The 20719-nt window shown below is 41.6% G+C and overlaps 1 protein-coding gene across 1 annotated transcript in view; it reads left to right on the top strand.

The window, feature by feature from the left end:
* The window catches only part of LOC309539757 (uncharacterized protein), a 51075-nt gene that overhangs the window by 9072 nt on the left and 21284 nt on the right, over nt 1-20719 (top strand). Inside the window, exons 3-7 of the mRNA XM_082236106.1 lie at nt 763-927; nt 4383-4573; nt 5030-5090; nt 5554-5693; nt 10087-10182. Of these exons, the coding sequence (XP_082092232.1) occupies nt 763-927; nt 4383-4573; nt 5030-5090; nt 5554-5693; nt 10087-10182 (653 nt within the window). The remainder of the gene's footprint in view (nt 1-762; nt 928-4382; nt 4574-5029; nt 5091-5553; nt 5694-10086; nt 10183-20719) is intronic.

The raw sequence follows: 20719 nt of genomic DNA, 5'->3' as shown, positions 1-20719 counted from the left end.
GGTAGCTCTGAAACATAAACGTTGGAATTTGCCAGCACAGGATGTGGTGATGGCTACTACTTTAGAGGGACACTGCGGGAAACGGGATGGTGGACTCTAGAGGCCTTTGGCCTGATCAGCAGGACTCTTCCTATATTCTGAATGCTTCCTATAGGACTTTTATTTCTTTAGGAGTTGATGTACAAATCCAAAATACACTACTAAAACCAAGTCTGGGCCATAAGCATGAGACCCTGTAACTACTTATGGCATGATTAGGGGTGCATCTGTCATGGAAGCAGCTTTCTAAATGATTCAGAAAATGGTCTGAAGATGCCTGAAGTTGGAGCTCTTAGGGAGAGGGGATAAATGTACTCCAGGCCTTGGATAGCTCTTTCCCAAAGCAATCCTGTGCAGAAGGGTAATATGGCCCTTAAAATAAAATTTAAAAATATCCAAAACATTTATCATAATAATGCATAAAGCTAAAAGTAGATTAAAACAGAAAATAGCTCAATCAAAGACTGCGCCTGGAAGAAAGCATGGAAGGAACATTCCATGAGAGGAGAAATTCCCCTTCCCGCCATTAATTCTGGGAGGACCACAGAGAAAGTCCTGTTACGTGTGGATGACAGCCTAGTATCTAGAAAGCTGAAGGATATAGTAGAGCTTTTTACCTAAATTTCAGTTTTTTGAACCACATTGATTTTTCTCCAGTAATTTTTTTTTATATTTTATTTACCTTTCAACAAAGTAATATTATTTGTTTCATTTTATTTTCAGGTTATGAAATTTATGGCATGGAACATCTCCCTAAAGGACCAGGAATTGTTATTTTTCATCACTCAATTGTTCTTGTCGGCTATACCTTATTTGTGGCAAAAGTTTTTACAGAGACAGGGAGACTGTGCCATTCAGTAATTGATCATGCCCTGTATGGGATCCCAGGTAATTTATTTATATTTAAATTATGTATTTTTACATTAAACACGTGTTAAATCTGACATAAAACAATGCTCTAGTATATAAAACAGTGTATCAGGCAAGCAGGAAAAAACCACAGATAAATAAAATAGCAACAGCAGATGAAAAAGTAAGTTAGTGGAGGGGAAGGTTATTTCTCACCAAGCCCCTGAAATTAAACAGATTGAACGAAGGATGAATAATTATTTCCGGTTTCTTTCTTGAGGGCATTTTTTAACAGAAAACACACCATAAGGAAGACTCAGGGCACAGTATTATGAAGAAAATGTCATATTTATTAAGTATAACGGTCTAAAGGATCTTTAAATTAAATTAAACTAGCCAAATCAAACTACAGTTAGGCAGGAGAAAACAGATTACTCCCCTTTCCTGGCCATGTTTACAGGCAACATTGCCTCAGACTAAAGGACTGGATGGAATTTGTCCTCCTTGTTCCTAGAATCGTGGGCACATGACTTGACGAGCACAAAACAATGTGAATGTCAAGCCAAATGACCCAATGCAATGCCGAGCATGGCTCTGTCAATATTATATTGGCCTCTAAACTTCATACTCCAAAGGTCTACATCAGGCATAGGCAAGCTCAGCCCTCCAGATGTTTTAGGACTACAACTCCCATCATCCCTAGCTAACAGGACCAGTGGTCAGGGATGATGGGAACTGTAGTCTCAAAACTTCTGGAGGGCCGAGTTTGCCTATGCCTGGTCTACATCATCCAAATGAATTTACAATGGGGGTTGAATAATTTCAGTTGCAACACATTCCCAGTACATTTCAGTAGCAGCACATTCCCAGTACAAAATCATTCCTTGGGGCTAGTATCATCACCCGCCACAATTCTACATTATTATTCCATATTATCTTCGTCAGTACTTTAAGGAGTTGCTTTGATGTTATGAGGAAATGCAATCTATAATTTTGTGAGGTTTTTGAATAAATCTTATCAGGTTATACAGTGGTACCTCGGGTTTCATACGCTTCAGGTTACATACGCTTCAGGTTACAGACTCTGCTAACCCGGAAGTAGTACCTCGAGTTAAGAACTTTGCTTCAGGATGAGAACAGAAATCATGCAGCGGCAGCACAGGGGCAGCAGGAGGCCCCATTAGCTACAGTGGTGCTTCAGATTAAGAACAGTTTCAGGTTAAGAACAGACCTCCAGATCAAATTAAGTTCTTAACCTGAGGTACCACTGTACCTTGGTGCGCCAAGCTCCAACTGATGCCCCGCAAGTCACCCATCACGATGCCCATGGCACGGCCAAGACCTCCCGCCCGCCCACCGGCCTCTCTGTCCACGGCTGCACTGGGTTTACCTCAGCTGCGGGTGGCAAGGCTTCGAATTGGCTGCAGGAACTTCCAGCAGCCAATCCAAAGCCGTACCAGCATCGCTGCCTGCCCAGAAGCCATGCCAGCACCATGGAAGCCAGTCCCCATGCGGCGAGGCATTCGTAGTGTGTGGGGACTGACCAAGCAGGAGGCAGGGTCCGTGGGCCGGATTTATGAGCCTGGGGGCCGCATCTGGGCACCGGGCCTTAGTTTGCCAATCCCTTCAGTAAGGCATGTAGATCCGGGTCTTTTAGCCCTTGATCACAGATTGCAGGTGAACTTTTTAAATTTTAAAAAATAAATCTTTATTAATATCCCACATATACATATATACACAGATAACAATCATACAAAGCAAAAGCAATACAAGTAAAGAAAAGGGTAAAAAAAGGAAAAAAGAAAGAAACGAAAAATACAATATATTACAATTAAATAACAAATTAAATTGTAAAACTACCAATCATTCTCATTATATTATTTATATTGTCTATATTTTCTTGCCCAGATTTATATTATGTTATTATGTTATTAGAAGCCTAGCTCTTTGTTGGTGGTTTATTGCTTCAATTCCATTTCTAAAATCTACTCCTAGTCCCTTTATTTCTGTCTGTTTTTTCATAAAATACCAGGAAACATTGTGAAAGGCCTTCTCTGCATCAAGTAATAACAAGGCTGCCTTTTTATCACTTTTAATTTCTAGATATTCCAAAATATCGACAATGTCTCTGGTATTTCCCGAAATTTGTCTTCCTGGGAGAAACCATCTGGTGTGGATGAATAATTTCTCTGATGGCTTCTTTAAGCCTGCTTGCCAATATATTGGCAAAGAGTTTGTAATCACAGTTTAATAGTGAAATTGGCCTAAACTGTGATTGCAGGTGAACATTAACTGACCTCAAAACGTCTACAAGAATGCCATTTTTTTACCCCAGTAATCTCAAGGCTTCCATAAAGAAATTTCATGCTTTCTTATACAATTGTCTACATTCTTCCTCAGGGATGAAAAAATGGGGGGAATCTGGATAATGTGTCATTGGTTTCTCCACTACGTCTACAGGTTCTCATATAATTGCTGCTGCCTTTAATGCCAGAATAGAACAAGGTGTAAAAAAAACCTGGGTCCCCAACTTGATGATCCCCTCAATCAATCACTAATAAAGATGGATGTCTTACTGGGAAGAACAATGCAAAGAATGGAATCCTGTTTGGGAGCCTGTTCACTAGTAAATCACCTGTGAAAAAGTTCGCTGTATTCATACACCACTTGGGATGGGGTGGGAGCTACAGCTAAGGAAAAGAGCAGAAGCCCACATACATGCCCACGGCTCTCATAGCAACCTCAACCCATTAAAAAATGGTAAATCAAGCTCTCCCACGCACAGCTTTTATGCCCCCATGTGACACTGCAAGCAAACACATGTGGCATCCTTGCTGCACAGTGTTCATGGTCCTCCACTGCCCCCCCCATCATCAAACAGCAGCCACCCCAGGAAACATAGGTCAATTTTAAAAATAAAACAAAAGAAGTGAGGTAAGAGCCCAAACAGGCCCAGTAGCACAGTGAGCTCTGTTGGGGGGCATTCCACTGGGTAAATTAATGGAGCATCTAACCCCCTGTTTGGGTGAAAAGATGAGCTTCTGCTGGTGGAGGCAGGTTTCCACCAGCAGGTTCCCCTCTTCTCTCTCTCTCTCTCTCTCTCTCTCTCTCTCTGTATTTGTCTATGTGTGAATGTCCACTGTATCCAAAGCCCATACAGCCTATAGGGATTGAAGACTTGTATTATCCAGCAAGGCACTATGGGCTGTATTTTTATCATGATGCAAACTAGAATATCAATCTGTTGTACTACAGACCTGAGGAACACTTGTCCAAAATGTGCTCACCTCAGCACGCAATCTCACTCTGTGTGCTTTCCGAAAAAAAGGCTATTGCCAGAACACGTGGACAAAAGGGAAACTAGCATAAAGTCCCCCTTCCATGAAATCCTAGCTGATATCTTTGGAATAATGACACTTGTATAGTATCCACACTATTTCCTTATTAAGAGTTATGTAAAATGCATTTTTCTGTTTGGGGCTTACTTTTTTTAGGGCTGAAGACGATTTATGATGTTGCCTTATTGAGAGATTTCACAAATGCTGAATGTGTGGAAATTCTGAAGAAAGGCCATTTACTGGGCATTGCACCTGGTGGAGCTAGAGAAGCAAGCTTTAGTACTGACTACAGCTTAATGTGGGGTAACCGCACAGGTTTCGCTCGAATAGCTTTGGAGGCGAAAGTGGTGAGTGATGTTTGGGCAATTTGCATTGTCCTCATAATTATCGTGGATATGACACACTCTGTTTACATCCTTGATCTAGCATCCTAAGTAGTTGAGGATGGCAAATATCCTGTTTGGCGGTCAAATGATATCTGGAGTCCCAAGTATTTCCCACCCCTGCTTTTAAAAAAAGCTACTGAAATCAATAACGTTTAATAAGAAAAATGGCCTTTGCCCCCCTTTTTTCTCTTCAGTTCCTGAAAATCTGGGCAACAACTTGTGAAGTTTCTTCATCTGAGATATTTGAATAGATATTTTGAAGCCTATTGCATAATTTATGACTTGCTTCTCCTAATAATCCCAGATGTGAAGCATTCTTCTTTGTCCTTAACAAAAATAAAGGTGGGGTGGTCAGGGCGAAGTAATTATCCAGTTCTCGCCTTTCTTTCATTTTTGTTTCATCTTTCATTCTTCTAGCCCATCATCCCAATATTTACACAAAACAGTTGTGAAGCGTACAGGAGCTTGGGAAAGACAAGTGAGTTAAATGTCTTATGTTTCTTGGTTGAGCAAGAGATCCAGTTTCAGGCAATATATGTTTTAATAATAGACTATGCTTTTTTAAAAAACCAATTATCTGTTTCCTACTTACTAGCAGAGTTTATTCCATGGACACTTATCTGTGCTGCCTGCCTCAGTATTGAGTAAATATGCCTTTGTTTAGTTTTCTATTAGATTTAAAACAAAGCTGTAATCTATAAGAGGGGTAGGAAGCCCAACATAGACAGGAACAGATCAGGAAACAAACCATATTTTGCAGTCTATTGTACAACTTATGATCCCAATTGCGAAGAGATGAGAAGAGCTGGTTGAATATGTTGCATATCTTTCCCCAAGCACTCATATTATTTAACTCTTCCTCCTTGGGATGGATTGATTGCAATTGCTTAACAGAATGCTAACTAAGGTCTGATTTGATATGCGGTTACTTTCTTTTACAGGGCTGACAAAATGGCTGTATGAGAAAACTCGACGTGTACTCCTTCCCACTTATGGAGGACTTCCAGTGAAACTGAGGACATATGTTGGAGAACCCATCCCATATGATCCAAATATAACTGCCACAGAGCTGGCTGAAAAAGTAAGTGAACTCTATACTTGGAAATACAAAAACATAAGAAATTTTTCCTAATGTTTTTCTCCTCTTACAGTTCTAAATTGTATCCTGCACACTGACTTCCTCAATCTATACAGCCAGAGCTAGGCTTCATTATATATACTTTTGTGCATTATGTTCATCACTCAGCATTCTCTTTCCTTAACTTATTGATTCTTAAACTTGTTGAGGCCGAGTTTCAATATGTGTGCAACCATGCATTGCACCAAACCCAGAAATGACCCCAAAATGTCACATTTTTGGAGTGGGTGCGGAAGGGGGAGTGTGGCAATCGTACAGAGTCCCCGGTCGTTTCACGGACTATTGACCTGTACACCACTGCTTTATTCTTCCGCTGGCACCAACCAGGTATCTTCTGGTGAAATACTGAGTCTCAGTCAGGTTGTAAAGTCAACAACGAAGATTAAAGTTTATTGAAGAACAAACAAGTTTTAAATATATTCAGAACTGTTTCTCAAATGTGCACCCTTAACTAGATGTGGCACCATCTCACACTGTCACACTCTTCTCTCTCAGTTCTATCCGTGTCTTTCACTCTGTCCAACCACTGTGTTCTACTTTTTCTGCCTCTGTCTGACCCTCACTCCTTTATCTCCCCATGGTAAACCCCTGGCCTGAGCCTCAAAACCGGGTAGGCTCCGCCTCTGAGCTTTCTCATTAGTCAGTCTACATTAGCCATTTCCATCCCTCCTGTACAAACATAATCACAAGGAATGGGCAAATGCAACAGGGAGTTTGCAGGCTCTTTTAGTGGTGTTTCGATTATACAATGGTACCTCTACCTATGTGCCCCTCTTATTACGTATCCTTCGGGATACACACATGGCAAACCCGGAAGGATATTTCCTGGCTTTCGCACTGTGCGCATGCACAGAAGCGCTCTATCACGTGTGTGCAGAACAGGCACCTCCGATTGTGGAAACCCAACCAGAGCTCCAGAACGGATCCCATCTGCAAACGGAGGTACATGATTTCACTTAAATGTGTGGTTCCTCAGAATGTAACCCCCATGTAAATGGGGAGTAGCCTGCACTATATCTCTCCTTTTAAAATGTTTGTTAATCTGCTCTAAGAAGGCATCATCCAAGTCTTCAGTCTGTCTTGGTGGCCTATAGCAGACACCCACAGTAAGGGTTACTGTAGTTCTGTCTCCTACAATTTTTACCCATGTACTCTCAATCTGCTTTCCATGCTACAGATCATGATTTTTTTTAAATAATTTTTTTATTGGGTTTTCAAAACTTACACAAACACAGACAATACACAACACAAACATACAAACACAAAGACAAACACATATGATTTCAAATCCCTAATTTCTTAACCACTTTCCTTGACTTCCCCATACCTCCCCCTCCTGCATCCCAACTCCAATAGTTTACTCAGCAAGTTCTTATCTCCCACCTTTACCTTATTAATATTTTACTTAATTCTTCTTAGTTAACCAAATTTAACTTATAAACCTCAATTAAACCAAAATACATTTACATACTTTTCTAAGGACGACCCCATTTCCCTTCCACAAATTTCCCAATTTTTATATTATTTACAAAACAAAATAATAAAAAACAACATATAATTTTACACCCTTTGGATTCCAAAACTCTTGCCCCCCCTTTCCCGGTTTCAATCCTCAAAAATTATCCATCAATCTGTCAACTCTCAGCCCGGATCCCTCACGTCCGAGGCCCTTAAATCTCTTTCAGTTCCTCTCTGCCGGTTTTGTTGGTAGTCTTTTATAGTAAACGTCGAATCTCGAAGAAGCTCTGTCCCAATAGGGTCTACATTTCTTCCAACCAGACCTCCATATTCAAAAGTGGAGCCCGAATCATGTTTCTTGTTCCTTTTAAGTCCAAATGTCCCAAATGTCCCAAAAGCTCCAACTTTCACCTTGATCAAATTTGTAATCCATAGGTCTTCGAATCTCCCCGTGGGGAGATTCCTCCAATCTTCATTCTCAAGTTCAAACCAAATTTTCATCATCCAGGTCTTGTTTTCTTTATAATCCATTTTTACAGGCCTCTGGTTGTCCTTTTTCACCTGCAACCTTTCAGCTCCTCCTTTCCACTCCTCTGAGTCTGCACATATCTCTTTTTGTTCAACTGCAGAATTTTCTTGAGTCAAGTCCTTAACGCCATCAACAAGATTATTTACTTTCAATTTCAAGGTCGAAACATCTGTAGCCAGAGCTACACTCTGATCTTGTAATTTTCCCACGAGAAAAGACATTCTTTCCAGCTCGGCCTGTAATTTTCCATCTGCAGCCATTGTAATGTCTCAGAACCCCCTCTAGAGGGCTTCTGGTTACTTAATATTCTTTCTCCAACAATCTAGTTACTTTGTTCTTATTTTTTCTTAATTTTCAACGGCTTCAAGTCAAATGTATCAAAAATAACCAGCAGAAATAACAGAAGGCGAATTTTTGCAACTTTGACAGCTCGTTTGACAGCTGTCAAACTCTTTATATCTCCTCAGCAGGCTCTCTCACGGATCACTCCCGGATCCCGGGGGGTTGCGCCTCAGCTCCTTAAAATCAGTTCTTATCCTCCAGCAAAATACTTATAGTGCCAAATCGTGGAATTAATAACTTTTATCTCACAAAGAGAAAAGTGGTCTCACGATCTTAGTTATCCAATTCTTGCTTTAAATTGTCTACAAAACGGGGGGCGAACTTCCTTTTAACGCATCCCCCGGTCATGCCGAATTTAAAAGAAGAATTTTAAGTCCAATTTCCGTACTACTCACGGGTTGTTACTTTTGCAGCCCAAATATTCAAGGAAGAAGTCAGCGCTCTCCAGCCATGGCTCGCAGCTTCACTCCATAGAATAAGCAATCCACTCACAGCACCACGCCACTCTCCGTCAACCGCTCCGAAGCCTTTAAAAAGGCTTCTTCGTGGGTCGGGGAGGGCGCAAATGGTGCCCGCCGAGTCACCAGGTCCACAGGCTTCCGCGCCTGTGGTTTCTGAGGGTCCCCACGTTGCCGCCGCGGCAGGACCCGTCTTCCACGAAACCGATTCCCTCCGGAGCTCGGAGGGAATCCACCATTTGCCGATCGTGCTAACCCAGAACTCCCCAGATCATGAATTTTTGCACAAGTTTACACATCCATTCAATATAAAGCCCTTCCTGTTTAGTTCATTCCTTCTGAATAGGTTATACCCCTAAATTCCTACATTCCAGTCATGAGACTCATCACACAAAGCTTCATTAATTCCTACCAGGTCATATTTGCCATCCTGTAGTAAAAGCTCCAATTCATCTTGCTTGTTTCCCATACTCTGTGCATTTGTGTAGAGACAATTGAAGCCACGAATCATTCCTTCCTGGTGCTTCCTTCTTATAGTTTCTTGCCCTTTAGTGGGTTTCTGGAGCACTACCTCCTGTGCATCTATATAGTTACTGCTTGTGCACCATCAACCTCTTAAATGAGATGCAGTTTTACAGAAGACATTTCAAACACAGATGCCATTTCTAGGGTACTCTAGGGTATTATATTGTGTGACAATATCTTAGGTGTTCCTGCAGGGGGTGTCGCACTTCCCCCCTTTCTCAAGCAAGTCTTGGGACGTGGACTTCCAAAGGAAGGGTGTTAAGTGTAGGAGCATGTGGGGGGTCTGATGGCTAAAGGGAAGGAGTTTTGGAACATGGTATTTTATGCCTGGTTCTCCCCAAGCGCTTTATGCTTTCATTCTTGCTGAACCCCCTCCCTCCCCACATCTAGTTTCAGCTTTTGGTTGCCTGTTTGAAGGAGCAGTAGTTTACTTTAGTGGGTGTGCAGGGGTTGATCCTTTGGTGATCCCGTGGTTCTCTTCTTTATTTCACATTGTTAAGATGCGTTACATTGTCATTGGACAGTGGTGTGGTTTGTTTGCTCCTACCACATTGAGTCTGTACAGGTGAGAAAGTTGTGGAGAGAAAGATTAGCTTTACTGAGGCATTATTGTGTTAAGGGTGCCCTTTAGGGACCTGCCAAGACTGTATGCCTGGTAGGACTTGCATAGGTCCTCTTAGGCCTGGTACATGCATTTTGGCTGAACACTGCAGAGCAGGGTCTGAGTGAGCATTATGGGTTCATGCTCAAGGTTCAATATGCAAGGAGACAGTAATTTCCTCCCTATCCTTTGCTGGGGAGCCAGTTGCATATGCCTTAGGATCTGGAGAGATGGTTTCCTACCACAATTAGCTAAAAATCCTTATCTGCCCTTACTTCTGATTCCAGAAAGAAATTACATATTGTGCTTCTTTAGCTGGAAAAAGTGGGATTTTTAAAATGCTACTGGGTCTGACTCCTTTAGCTTTTTCCTGTTCCTTTAGCTATAACATAATGTATTCCTTTGTTTTTGTTTTTTCAACAGACAAAGACTGCATTTGAAAATCTTCGGGATAGACACCAAAAAATTCCAGGAAATATGTTAAGAGCTCTTTCAGAAAGATTTGATAAGCATGACAAAGCTAACTAGTCCATATAAAACAGTTGTAGCATTTTGACTATGTGCCCACAATAGAAAACTAATAATTATGCAATTAAAGCTAAGGTAATGTACATACAATTGTGCTGGATTGTGTATGAATTATTCGGAAGGGTGGCTAGTTCAGCACCTGCTTTGCATGCAGAAGGTCCTAGGTTTGAAAGACATACAAGTGCTGTCTTGACCTATTCTGCAAGACTCCCAGAATGCCCCCTTTTGGGAATTACACTGGTAGAGCCAGAATCAAAGAGTATAATGGGAGGATGGGTGTTTAATTGAAACCCAAAATAATGTTACACCTGAAAGACAATTCCTTCCAGTAGCACCTTAAAGACCAACTAAGTTAGTTCTTGGTATGAGCTTTCGTGTGCATGCACACTTCTTCAGATACCTGAATCTGAAGAAGTGTGCATGCACACGAAAGCTCATACCAAGAACTAACTTAGTTGGTCTTTAAGGTGCTACTGGAAGGAATTTTTTTTATTTTGACTATGGCAGACCAACACGGCTACCTATCTGTAACTGACACCTGAAAGAGTAATGCCTAAAAATCTGCTGTATTAAAACAGTGACATTTATTTTATGTTTGCAAAAGGCATGTTCTGCTTCTTATCTGTTCTTATTTCCAAACAGGACTTTATACTAGGTTATTTAGTCCCATGGGGGAGTGAATCCAGCAATGGAGTCTGGATTTCTGTCACTCTATAATTTCCCTGTGGCTGGGTGCAGTTCTCATGTTTCTCCATGGGAGAGGCACTTCTCAAAAGGGGAGGTTAATGTTTGAACTTCCAATTTTGATTACCATTAATATTTGTTTGGACCACATTTGTAATAGTTCTAGGGGTTTCCCTTCCCAGTAAGTCTGAATACATCTCTATAGCTGTTTCTCTCCTAGGAGTTCCAGGATTAGCTGTACGCAATAGTAGAAACATTAACTCTTTAGCTTGTTCTGCAGCAAAAGCCCTGAATTTTACTTCTAGAGCGCTTCATCTTCTCAATGTGGAACAGAGCCAACTTCAACATGGTTTTCTTAAGAACCACGCAGCTATTGATTATCTACTGATGCTTCATCATTATGGCTGTGAGCAAGTCGCCGAAATGTGCTGTTTTAATATCACAGACAATTCTAAAGCCGTTCAAACCCAAATTTCTCGTTTACAAAATCTTACACATCACATTAAACAAGACGTCGGATTTTCTGGCTTTTGGGATTCCTTTACCCACTGGCTCACCGCTTGGTTGCCAAATTTTGCTTGGCTTCGTTCTCTTTTCCAATATGCCATTATCATTATATGTATATTAATTTTGTTTTGTTGCTTTCTCCAATGCGTTCCTAGCCTTATGAATCTTTTCTCTCGCCTTTTCTCTCCCCCACAACCACCCAATAAAATCCTTGCTGCCTACTTTGCGAAATGGCAACTCCACCAGTAAACCTAAGGTGAGATGTGGACGGGCTTATTTTCGGCATGCGTTGGCAGACCACGTATCCGGAAATATTTTTGTCCCATCAAACCTGGCAAACCTTTTTGGGCATTTGCTGGCACACCACTAATCCTGAAAATTTTTGGCCTTATTTACCAGGTTGCCTTACTTTGCATATAAGAAAAAAAAGGGGGAGATGTATGGAAGTCTTTGAACATAAACTGTTCTATCATGGGAAGCCTTGCTTCTTCTTCCTATTGCATTCTGGGAAATCTCTCATTTATAATCTCCTCTCTTGCTAATAATTTCTCTCTTGTTAGTAAGTGTGTAACGTACCAAGGCCACATACCAAAGATCTCTCCTCATTGTGCACAGGTCAAAAAGTTCATGTTTACCCATCCCCAGTATATTCTTTATGTTATCCTAAATCATTAGTAATTGCTTTAAGTCATGCTATAATCAATCCCTAGTTTTAATTTGATAAGGAGCTGTCATAAGTGTATGAGCTCAAGTTCTTTCTTACCCTTTGATGTACTGAAGATTAATATACTTATTTAATCCCTCCTTGTAATTATACTATCCAATAAGGATTGAGTTTCTTTGTCTTCGTATCAGCCAATCAGCAATTAGCACACCCATTGCAATGCTTGTTAATATTCAATAAAAGAACACCTCCCAGGTTTCACCTGGCAGAGCTGCTTTACACCTTCTGTCTGTTTGTCTGACTCTCATTTTCCTACACTTGTGTGTAAATCAACGCCACTCTTGGCTGGTTGCCTGTATGAACCCTTTCTGTCTGGACAGCCACGCGCCCGTGACTGTCTCAATCGCTGGCAGCATCCGTTAGTGGGCGTTTCTTGAACTTCTTCCAGCAAAGAAGCTCTTTGACGCTTAGTCTCCTCCTAGCCTCCCTGCGCGGAAGCCTTCTGCGCAGGGAGGGTGTGGGCATCGGAGGACCTGGGCTCTCCTCGCTGGTTCCTGGCGAAGAGTCTCGGAGCCACCTCGCCGATTCCCCCATCTGCCCCCCTTCTCCACTGGTGTTACGCTGATTTCCTTCCCCAGAAGATGTGCTGCTTCTCTCCCTCCTGGCACGCTCTCCAGAATACCTCTGGAGCCCTCCCTCTCCCTCTGGCTCCAATGGCAGTTCCCTGACAACATTGTTTCTAGTGTCTGAAGTGACTGGACCTGATGTCTTCTAGTCTTCATCCTCAAGCCCTTCCACCTCCACAAATAAGTCCCAACTGCTTTCTTTTTTCGTAGTTAAAAAAAGGAAAAGGTAAAGGACCCCTAACAGTCCAGTCTCGAACGACTCTGGGGTTGCGGTGTTCATCTTACTTTACTGGCCGAGGGAGCTGACGTTTGTCCACAGACAGTTTTTCCGGGTCTTGTGGCCAGCATGATTAAGCCGCTTCTGGTGTAACCAGAGCAGCACACGGAAACACCGTTTACCTTCCTGCCAGAGCAGTACCTATTTATCTACTTGCACTTTGACATGCTTTCGATCTGCTAGGTTGGCAGGAGTTGGGACCGAGCAACAGGAGCTCACCAGATTGAAGGGATTTGAACCACCGACCTTCTGATCGGCAATCCCTAGGCTCAGTGGTTTAGACCACAGTGCCACCCGCATCCCTTTTAGTAGCTACAGAATTGCAGGGGGGGCCTGTATAGTTAAGTGAAATACATCCTCTGTTACAACCATATATTTCATTCTCTATGTAACTGAGAAGAATTGTCAAATCAGTTAGAAACTGGTAAGTGAAAGAATCTTGGGGGAAATGTACAGAAAAATCAGATTAAAATACATAGGATTCACCTCTACCACTGCTGCTCTTGAGTGGTAAAACATAATCCAGCCTGATCTGTCTGGATATTTCCAACAATCCAAGTGTACCACTAAGACGGGCTTTTTGGTTTGTTTTTAAACCTATTGTATACTGTAGGCTGTGTCCTCCTTCAGTTTTTCATTGGAGAAGAGAGATTAAAGGACATCATACATGCTCAAATGGTGGCTGCCACCACAGCAATTCAGTGGACAAGATCAGAAATGTAGATATAAAAGCTCAGATCAGAGTCAAATGGCACCTTAAACCTTTGTTATGGTCGCCACAATGATATGTTTGGCACATTTTAAAAAACCCTAAGATTGTAAAGCAAATGAAGCCAAGATGGGAGATCTAGCTGAAGATGGAATGAATGCTGTCTACAAACGACAAATTATTTTAAAACACAGAAGCAATCAAATGGAAAAGCAGTGTGGAAGAAATGTGACTGCAGTTTCATTCTAGCAAAAGTGAAAACTAAAACTCTTTTACTTAGAGGGGGTAGTTTGTCAATACCTGTATCTTTATAAATGTGTGGACAACTTAGCGTAGAGAATTTATTTGGCTCCTTTTGCAATTTGTGGTATTTTGAGGGTTGTAAAAAAATAAAAGAAGGTAATGATCCCTGGGCAGTTGAGTCCAGTCAAAGGAGACATTGGGTTGTGGCTCTCATCTCGCTTTTCAGGCCAAGGGAGCTGGCATTTGTCCACATACAACTTTCCGGGTCATGTGGCCAGCAAGATTAAATCACTTTTCTGCAATGGAACACCGTGACAGAAACCAGAGCACATGGAAAAATGCCATTTACCGTCCCACCGCAGTGGTACCTATTTATCTACTTGCGCTGGTATGCTTTCAAAGTGCTAGGTTGGCAGAAGCTGTGTTTTTTGGTTCTGTTTACCTTTTCTCATGGATATTTGTTTTTAATGTGTCCGTGACTGCATCACATTATTTCTCCCCCGTATGTATTACACAACATACATATTGTACCTGGCTTGGAGAGAAGCTACCATCAAAGAGAGAGAACACACTTTGCCTTTACTCTGTGACCCAATATATTATTGTGCCATAGGAATGCTATTGTAGGTGTGACTCCATATTTCATGTTTGATTACAAATGACCACAACTTCCAAGCAGCTGGCTCCCTAAACCTTCTCTCTTTTTCACAGTGCTTGGTCTCTTCATACAGATGGCACACCTATCACAGTTTCTTGAAACCACCATGCAAAGAGATGTTTCTCAATACAGCTGGAAATTAGCCTATGAAAAAGTACACCAGACAGGCCCAACACAAGAGACAGAACATGCCTTGTTCTGGTCTCTGCAAGGGAGTGGGAAGGCAGAAATCCATTAGGGAAGATCAGAAACGTGTGGGGCTTCTTGTTTTTTGGTTCTGTTTGCCTTTTCCCATGGATATTTGTTTTTAATGTGTCCATGACCACATCACATTATTTCTCCCCCGTTGACAAATCCCGCTTAATGCAGGAATACTACTTCTCTGTTACAAAGAATACCTCTCCTCTCGAAAAGAGAGTAAAACAGACCATCATATGTGTATGCAAATATTGCTCTGACAACTGACAAATGCATGCTGAACTTCTTTCGCCTCCACCTGACAATACTGGACATGTACCGAATACCAGAGACCCTTTGATGTCAAAGCATGTCAACCTGGAACGTTTTTGCTCCTGATCAAGCAATGCATACTTCGTGAAGAAGCTTTTCAACCAGCTGCCTGCAGTAAAATCACCATGGCAGGGTTTAATTTCAGTGATCAAACAGATGGTATTGGAAATCTGAGAAAATGCCTGGAGCACAAGTGACTGGTCAAGTTTATTGGAGTAGGCTTGATTACTGAGGATGATTACTTGATGTTCAGTATTCTAACCGAGTAGCGTTAATGAAATCCTCATTTGCTGTTGAATTAAAGAGTCAGGTGCCAATGCTATTGCAGGTGACTCCATATTTCATGTTTGATTACAAATGGCCACAACTTCCAAGCAGCCGGCGCCCTAGGCCTTTTTCACAATGCTTAGTTTCTTCATACAGATGGCACACCTTTCACAGTTTCTGGACACCACTACATAAAGAGACGTGTTTCAGTACGGCTGGAAATCAGACATTGAAAAAGTGCAGCAGACAGGATTTCAGGTGCTTCTACAGAGAGGTGACTGAATTAAAGGCAATTTAGGCTTACCAGGAATGTAAGTAAAAACTTTTGTTAATAGAATCCTAAATTGTAGAGTTCTGAGGGGACCCAGGGGTCGTCTAGTTAACCCCTTGCAATGCAGGAATCTCCACAAACAATCCCTGCTTACTTTTGCAAATGTGCTAGTACTTGTGTTATTTGTCAGTTTCTGTGATAGCATCTCTTTTTTTTATAAAATATTTATTAAGATTTTCAAAATATTACAAAATAAAAATAGAAAAAAGAAAAATACAAAAATAAAAATAATTAAAAACAACTCAATCTTTCCATTACTTATTCTTCATTAGCTTGTTTCCCAGACCTCCTCACTCCTCCCTTTTTTGTATTCCAGTTCAGTTTGTTGGTTCAGCAAATCCTTCCCCTCTTTGTTTATCCAAATCTTTAATCTTAAAATATTATAACATTAAATCTTTACCTATTGATAATCCATTTTTCATATTCCCTTATAGTATTGCAGTTAAAAACCCCTTAGTTTCTATCCAACATCATTCTAACATTCATTAATTTTACAATATTTCTGTAAATAGTCTTTAAATTTCTTCCAATCTTCTTCCACCGACTCTTCTCCCTGGTCTCGGATTCTGCCAGTCATTTCCGCCAGTTCCATATAGTCAATCACCTTCATCTGCCATTCTTCCAGAGTGGGTAGATCTTGTGTCTTCCAATACTTTGCGATGAGTATTCTTGCTGCTGTTGTGGCATACATAAAAAAAGTTCTATCCTTCTTTGGCACCAATTGGCCAACTATGCCCAGGAGAAAGGCCTCTGGTTTCTTCAAAAAGGTATATTTAAATACTTTTTTCAATTCATTATAGATCATCTCCCAGAAAGCCTTAATCCTTGGGCACGTCCACCAAAGGTGAAAGAATGTACCTTCAGTTTCTTTACATTTCCAACATTTGTTATCGGGCAAATGATAGATTTTTGCAAGCTTGACTGGGGTCATGTACCACCTGTATACCATTTTCATAATATTCTCTCTTAAGGCATTACATGCCGTAAACTTCATACCTGTGGTCCATAACTGTTCCCAGTCAGCCATCATTATATTATGTCCAACATCTTGTGCCCATTTAATCATAACAGATTTCACCGTTTCATCCTGAGTATTCCATTTCAACAGCAGGTTGTACATCCTTGACAAAATATTAGTTTTGGGTTCTAACAGTTCTGTTTCTAATTTTGATTTTTCCACCTGGAAACCAATTTTCTTGTCCGAATTATATGCCTCCATTATCTGATAATAATGAAGCCAATCTCGCACTTTATTTTTTAGTTTTTCAAAACTCTGCAATTTCAGTCTATCTCCCTCTTGTTCCAGAATTTCACAATATTTTGGCCATTTGGCCTCCATATTGAGCTTTTTCTGTGCTTTAGCTTCCATCGGTGACAACCACCTTGGGGTTTTGTTTTCCAATAAATCCTTATATCTTATCCAAACATTAAACAATGCTTTCCTGACAATATGATTCTTAAATGCTTTATGTGCTTTAACCTTATCATACCACAGATATGCATGCCATCCAAATACGTTGTTAAAACTTTCTAAATCCAAAATGTCTGTGTTTTCAAGAAGCAGCCATTCTTTCAACCAGCAGAAAGTTGCTGATTCATAGTAAAGTTTAAGGTCTGGCAGGGCAAATCCACCCCTTTCCTTTGCATCTGTTAGTATCTTAAATTTTATTCTGGGCTTCTTGCCCTGCCAGACAAATCTAGAAATATCTCTCTGCCACTTCTTGAAACAGTCCATTTTATCCACAATTTGTAATGTTTGAAACAAGAACAACATTCTAGGCAATACATTCATTTTTATCGCAGCAATACGACCCAGCAGTGAAAGCTTCAAATTTGACCAAATTTCTAAATCTTTTTTCACTTCGGCCCAGCATTTTTCATAGCTGTCTTTAAATAAATTCCCATTTTTTGCTGTCATGTTAATCCCCAGGTATTTCACTTTCTTAACCACTGTTAAGCCTGTCTCATTCTGAAACCTCTCTCTCTCAATCAGTGTTAATTTTTTCTCTAAAACCTTGGTTTTTAACTTATTTAGTTTAAATCCTGCAACCTGACCAAATTATTGGATCAGTTCTAAAACCCTTTTGGTACTAGATTCTGGCTCCTGTAACGTCAATACTAAGCCATCTGCAAATGCTCTAAGTTTGTACTGTTTAGCTCCGACTTGTATACCTTTAACCAACTGGTCCTTTCTAATCATATTCAGCAGGACCTCCAGGACCGATATAAAAAGCAATGGGGAGATTGGGCAACCTTGTCGTGTCCCTTTTTCTATCTTAAATTCTTCCGTCACCACATTATTTACAATTAGTTTAGCCTTTTGTTCTGAATAAATTGCACTTATACCATTTTCAAAACCTTGGCCTACCCCCATCCCCTGTAGATTCTTCTTCATAAAACTCCAAGAAATGTTGTCAAAAGCTTTCTCCGCGTCCACAAATATCAAAACTGCTTTAGTGTTTATGTTCACTTCTAGCTTTTCCAAAATATTAATTATATTCCTCAAATTGTCAGACAAATGTCTTCCTGGGAGAAAGCCCGCTTGGTCTTTATGAATCTCTTCCATCAACACTTTTTTCAATCTCTTGCTTACTTTTGCAAATGTGCTAGTACTTGTGTTATTTGTCAGTTTCTGTGATAGCATCTCTCCCTTTGTGCGTGTTTGTGCATTCATGCATAAAAACCATGTATGATCTTTTTTAAAAAAATAATAATTGCATTTTCAAAAACAGGAACAGAGAGCATGTTTAACCCCCTCCCCTCCCCCTGTTACAACTTCGTACCAAATACAGCCTGTATACATATACCATATGACTTCCCTTCCACACTTTTCCTGGTTTGTTTGCTTTTCTACTACTCCATGTAACCCACATCTTTTTAAGCATACAATTTGTTATCAATTAAATACTCTATTTCAACTCTGCTGGATTTACTCAGGACCTGCTAAAATCCTTAGCCACTCACTTTTGTAAATATCTGGGAATAAGGTTTACCATCTCCCCCTCCTCATATCTAGAATAATAATAATAATAATAATTTATTATTTATACCCCACCCATCTGGCTGAGTTTCCCCAGCCATTCTGGGCGGCTCCCAATCAAGTGTTAAAACAGTACAGCGTTAAATATTAAAAACTTCCCTGAACAGGGCTGCCTTCAGATGTCTTTTAAAGATAAGATAGATGCTTATTTCCTTCACATCTGAAGGGAGGGTGTTCCACAGGGTGGGCGCCACTACCAAGAAGGCCCTCTGCCTGGTTCCCTGTAACTTGGCTTCTCGCAGTGCGGGAACCACCAGAAGGCCCTCGGCGCTGGACCTCAGTGTCCGGGCAGAACGATGGAGGTGGAGATGCTCCTTCAGGTATACAGGACCGAGGGCGTTTAGGGCTTTAAAGGTCAGCACCAACACTTTGTATTGTGCTCGGAAACGTACTGGGAGCCAGTGCAGGTCTTTCAAGACCGGTGTTATATGGTCTCGGCAGCCACTCCCAGTCACCAGTCTAGTTGCCACATTCTGGATTAATTGTAGTTTCCAGGTTACCTTCAAAGGTAGCCCCATATAGAGCACATTGTGGTAGTCTAAGCGAGAGATAACCAGAGTATGCACCACTCTGGCGAGACAGTCCACAGGCAGGTAGGGTCTCAGCCTGCCCTGGACACAAAATTGACCTGTGCCTCCATGGACAGCTGTGAGTCCAGAATGACTCCCAAGGCTGCGCACCTGGTCCTTCAGGGGCACAGTTACCCCATGCAGGACCAGGGAGTCTTCCTCACCTGCCGGCCTCCTGTCCCCCAAAAACAGTACTTCTGTCTTGTCAGGATTCAACCTCAATCTGTTAGCCGCCATCCATTCTCCAACTGCCTCCAGAGGTAGAGCTGGGTATAAACCGCATACTGATGAACACCCAGCCCAAACCCCCTCATGATCTCTCCCAGTGGCTGCATGTAGTTGTTGAAATGCATGGGGGAGAGGACAGAACCCTGAGGCACCCCACATGTGAGAGCCCAGGGGTCTGAACACTCATCCCCCAACACCACTTTCTGAACACAGCCCAGGAGCAAGGAGCGAAACCACTATATAACAGTGCCCACCAGCTCCCAGCCCCTATAGACGGTCCAGAAGGATGTTATGGTTGATGGTGTCAAAAGCTGCTGAGAGATCCAGTAGAACTAGGAAACAGCTCTCACCTTTGTCCCTAGCCCGCCAGAAATCACCGACCAGTGCAACCAAGGCAGTTTCAGTCCCATGATGAGGCCTGAATCCCGACTGGAAGGGATCCAAATGTTCCACTTCTTCCAGGCGTGCCTGGAGTTGTTCAGCAACCACTCGCTCAATAACCTTGCCCAAGAATGGAAGATTTGAGACTGGGCCATATTGGCAGCATCTAAAGATGGTTTTTAAAGAAGCGGTTTGATAACCGCCTCTTTCAGCGGGTCTGGGAAGGCTCCCTTACAGAGAGAAGCATTCACCACCCCGCGAAGCCCATCGCCCAGCCCTTCCCAACTAGCTTTTATAAGCCAGGATGGGCAAGGATCAAGGAGACAGGTGGTTGGTTTCGCTCTTCCAAGCAGCCTGTCCACATCCTCGGAGGTAACAGATTCGAATTGATCCCACGTAACTTGACTAGACAGGACTCTAGCACTCTCCCACCCCAGCTCTGCTCCCATGGTGGAGTCTACCTCTTCCCGAATCTGAGTGACTTCATCTGCAAAATCATTGCAGGAGATCATGTGGCCCGTACTGGGCCCTGATGTAGCAGGTGGTTCCATATCATGTAGCTATTATAGGCACAAAAGTCTTATTGGAATCAAAACAGCTGTGATTTCAGGTCTCCCTCTCCCCAAAAAACCACCCACATTTTTTGGGTCTATTCTATATACTATTTAATTGCAAGATGTAGTGAAAGTAGAATAGAATCAGAAATATGCAATTCAGCTATGTAAAGCTAATGGGTCTTCAGATGACTTAGTAATTTGAAGACAAAAATGTGATGGCTGGGTGCATAGTTGTCAACTTTTCCCTTTTCTTGCGAAGAATCCTATTTGGAATACG

This window comes from Podarcis vaucheri (genome assembly GCF_965113315.1).
Source record: "Podarcis vaucheri genome assembly, chromosome: 8".
In the NCBI taxonomy this organism is placed as follows: domain Eukaryota; kingdom Metazoa; phylum Chordata; class Lepidosauria; order Squamata; family Lacertidae; genus Podarcis; species Podarcis vaucheri.
The sequence above is the reverse complement of the archived record's forward strand: the minus strand, read 5'-3'. Positions and strand labels throughout refer to the sequence as shown.